The sequence below is a fragment of the Brassica oleracea genome, chromosome C8, assembly GCF_000695525.1.
Source record: "Brassica oleracea var. oleracea cultivar TO1000 chromosome C8, BOL, whole genome shotgun sequence".
In the NCBI taxonomy this organism is placed as follows: Eukaryota; Viridiplantae; Streptophyta; class Magnoliopsida; order Brassicales; family Brassicaceae; genus Brassica; species Brassica oleracea.
This window is the reverse complement of record NC_027755.1, coordinates 26,706,258-26,709,653: the sequence shown is the minus strand read 5'-3', so window position 1 is coordinate 26,709,653 and position 3,396 is coordinate 26,706,258. Positions and strand designations below refer to the sequence as shown.

At 35.6% G+C, this 3,396-nt stretch overlaps 1 protein-coding gene across 1 annotated transcript; it reads right to left on the bottom strand.

The window, feature by feature from the left end:
• Positions 1 to 320: 320 nt before the first annotated feature.
• LOC106310846 (RPW8-like protein 3) lies at positions 321 to 1,386 on the bottom strand. Its single transcript, XM_013748069.1, has 2 exons — positions 943 to 1,386; positions 321 to 838 (listed from the first exon to the last, which is right to left on the bottom strand). Exons 1-2 carry the CDS (start codon positions 1,236 to 1,238, stop codon positions 487 to 489), a joined length of 648 nt encoding a protein of 215 aa, XP_013603523.1. The 5' UTR covers positions 1,239 to 1,386; the 3' UTR covers positions 321 to 486.
• Between the last annotated feature and the right edge of the window lie 2,010 nt (positions 1,387 to 3,396).

Genomic DNA, 3,396 nt, shown 5'->3' with positions numbered 1-3,396 from the left:
GGTTCTTGAAGAATCAGAGCACAGCCGATGCAGAGCCTTGACAATATAATGCAAATCATCTCAGAGGCCACAATTCCAGATGTTCGTAGCTTTGATGGTTTCTTGCTGAATCTGAGATTGATGTTGATAGTAGCGGAGAAATAGATTATGATGCTCTTTGAGAGCTAAGGAGGACAAACTCTGTTTTGTCCGTATTGTTCAGACACCACATCTTGTATTTTTTGATTCACTACATATATATGTGTTTATATAAGATTCCTCTCACATCCTTCATTTATAAAATTCTTTATATTGGTATTTTGTAACACACTTGACATTTAGATTTGAGAAAAAAAAAGAATTCTACTTTTCTACACATTTTTTTGGTAAACTACATTTTTATTTGTGTACATGATTCCATTTCCATTCCACACAACCACAAAAAAAAAAAAAAAAAGATAATCATATTTCACAAATGAGCATTCATTTTACTTGTTGCTTAAGCCATCACTTGGCCATGAATCGGATCTCACGAGCTTTTCTTCCTTTTCTTGAACTCCATCGCAGGTGGATATCGATCCTTGGTTCGGATCCACTACTTGGGCTTTCTTCTTCATCTTCCTCTGAAGATCCGTCTGTTGCTTTGAGATTACTACTTTGTGATAGCACTGGTGATGTGCTATCATTGCTCTTGAAACAACTACCATCAGTTGGTTGGCACGTGATCTTGTCGAGTTTTGTGTTCATTTCAGACATCTTGGCCACAAGTTCTTTGATATCTAGCCATTGATTGACTTGAACATCCACATCTACCATCCATCTTAATGAAGCTTCTAACTCTTTGATACTACTCTTGTACCTAGATATCAACACCACATAAATATTATGTAAACCAAACAAAAACATTTTACGAAATCACAAAGACTTTTCAAGTATTTCATGTATTATATAAACTATACAAACCTATGCTTCTTGTGTAGGTTTCTGCGTCTGAGTTCTGCATAAGCCTCAACAAGAGGAACAGCCTTTTCAAGAAGACGCTTGAGTTCTTCAATGACTTTCCTCTGAGAACCTTCTACTCTTTTGCTGATCTTATCGACATGAGCCACCAACGGAGTGATCCTGGAGATTGTAGCATCGAGGCGGACCAAGATACATTTTGTGGTTGAAGATCTATCTTGTGCTTTTATGATAGCTTCATGAAGCACTTGCAGAGTAATTCCAAGAGCAGCCCCTACAATAACCTCACCAATCGGCATTTTCTTGAGAATATTAAGGAGAGAAGAACTAACTCCTGAGGTGAACGTATGTACATAGAACAATGGAAGACTATGCTTTTATTGATAAAATGAGTTGTGTTGGAAGATGTATATAAGGATAAGAGACAACATTGACTTTGACTTGGTATTGGTCGAGATTATTTCGTTACTATGTGAAAGGAGTTAATTGGATCTCTATATGTAAGTTGTGATCACTTAATTCTGCAGAAGGGAAGAGAATCAATATTAATGATTGACTTTGTATGTAGAATATGTTCTTGACTTCCACAAACAAACATACAAAAAGCTTATAGTTTTAGAAAATTTATTCAAAACCACACTAGTTCACTTTGTTTAATCCCTATTGCCACATATTTGGATTTGACGAAAGAAAAGGGAATTTATTAGCATAGAGACTAAAGTGAAAATATCTTCATTAAAGATAATGCGTGTACAATGTTCACTATATATACAAGTGTTTATTATAATATAATTTTTATGTATTATAGGGTTTTTACATATCATGAAATAATAAATATATATTATTATATATATATATATCACTACAAGAAAACATCATGTATCCCGACTAATTTTTTTGACAATCATTGTTCTCGCAAAATTTCCGACGAGTAAGCAAGGCCATAGCGATAACACTCTTGTTTTGTCGGAATCTTTTAGGCAGTTACCGACAAACAAATGTTCTCGTAAACTTCTAAGAAAGTGGCGTCGGAATATTCCGAGAAACAGACTTTCTCGGAAACCTCTAGAAAATGTTGTCGGGAGGTTCTTGGTACATACCAACAGATGAGACGTCTCAGTATTTGATCGGAAATTTTCACGGAATATTATCGGTAATAAATAGATAGCACATGTCGCCATTAGTTATTGTGTCGAGGAGTTTCCGAGGAGAACCACCGTTGAAAACTACCGAGAAGAACCGCTGTCGAAAGTTTCCGAGGACTGTGTCATCGCAGATTTCTCTGATTCTAATTTACTTTGCCTCCTTGTAATTTGAAATCCATTGAATTTCCCGCTTAAAATTCAATATTTTAGTTTCTGAGCACAAACCGTGATAGCACCGTCCGAACCTCCTTCTATATATATGTCTCGTGATATTTCTCCCATCAAAAATTGCATCTCCTGGGTTCCTTCCTCTGTCTTTTTTTTTTTTGTTTGCTTAAGCTTTGGTGACATGGGTTCCTCTGTCGCTATTACTCTATCAGCTTTCAGGTATTTTCAAGCTCTCCTTACTCTGTCTCTTACGATACCACAATACTCTTGACTCTGTTTCTTTTAATTTCTTTGTACATTGATGATTGCTACAAAAGCAGAGCACAAACTATTCAAGAACTGTCTCAAAACAAAGCATGAACGATTCAAGATCTGTCTCAAAAACAGAGCATGACCGATTAAGATCTGTCTTAAAAACAGAGCATGAAAGATTTAAGAATTGTCACAGAGAAAACAACAGAACCCAAATCAGGGTAAAGACATAAGAACTCAGCAGAACCCGAATCTAAAATGGCAAATGATATGAAGAATTTTTTTAAAAAGTTTTGATAGCTTTGTCGGAAATTATTCAGAGATCTCCAATTATTTTCAGATATCCATTCCGTCTATTTAACGAGAAATGCTCAGAAATTTGAAGGAAATAGCCGATGACTTTGCGATCCTTAGTTTCATAGGAACTTTGATCCCGGAAATTAGCAATAAGTTTTCGACAAACCTTACCGACAACATACCGAGAACATTTATATGTCAGTAACTTTCCGAGAATTTAGTGACAACCTTGATTTTCCGAGACCCAAACTCCGACTATTTGTAGTTTCTCAGAAATTCACCGGACATCGTCGATTCCGACGAGACTACGACAATTGTTGCCGTCGGGAGTTGGGTGTTTTTCTTGTAGTGTATTACTTCTGCAATTTGATCTCACAAAGTCAAACTCGTCTGAATTGATGAACAATGATCTATCTTCAAATGAAAAAAACAAAAAGAATTTCATTTTCAGCGATTCAGACTCATAAGACATGGATTGTTTCTGTTCCTGAGTTATCATTAATTATCTCTATCTCTGATTTGAGCTACTTCAATATTCACATACTAAGAAATAAATCTATAAACTAATCTTCACCATCATTCACGCACATCACTA

Bases quoted from the DNA above. Each gene is read 5' to 3' on its own strand.
- LOC106310846 (XM_013748069.1), bottom strand. From the start codon at position 1,238: ATGCCGATTGGTGAGGTTATTGTAGGGGCTGCTCTTGGAATTACTCTG. The intron at 839-942 runs GTTTGTATAGTT...GTTGATATCTAG, and splicing joins AACCTACACAAGAAGCATAG to GTACAAGAGTAGTATCAAAG.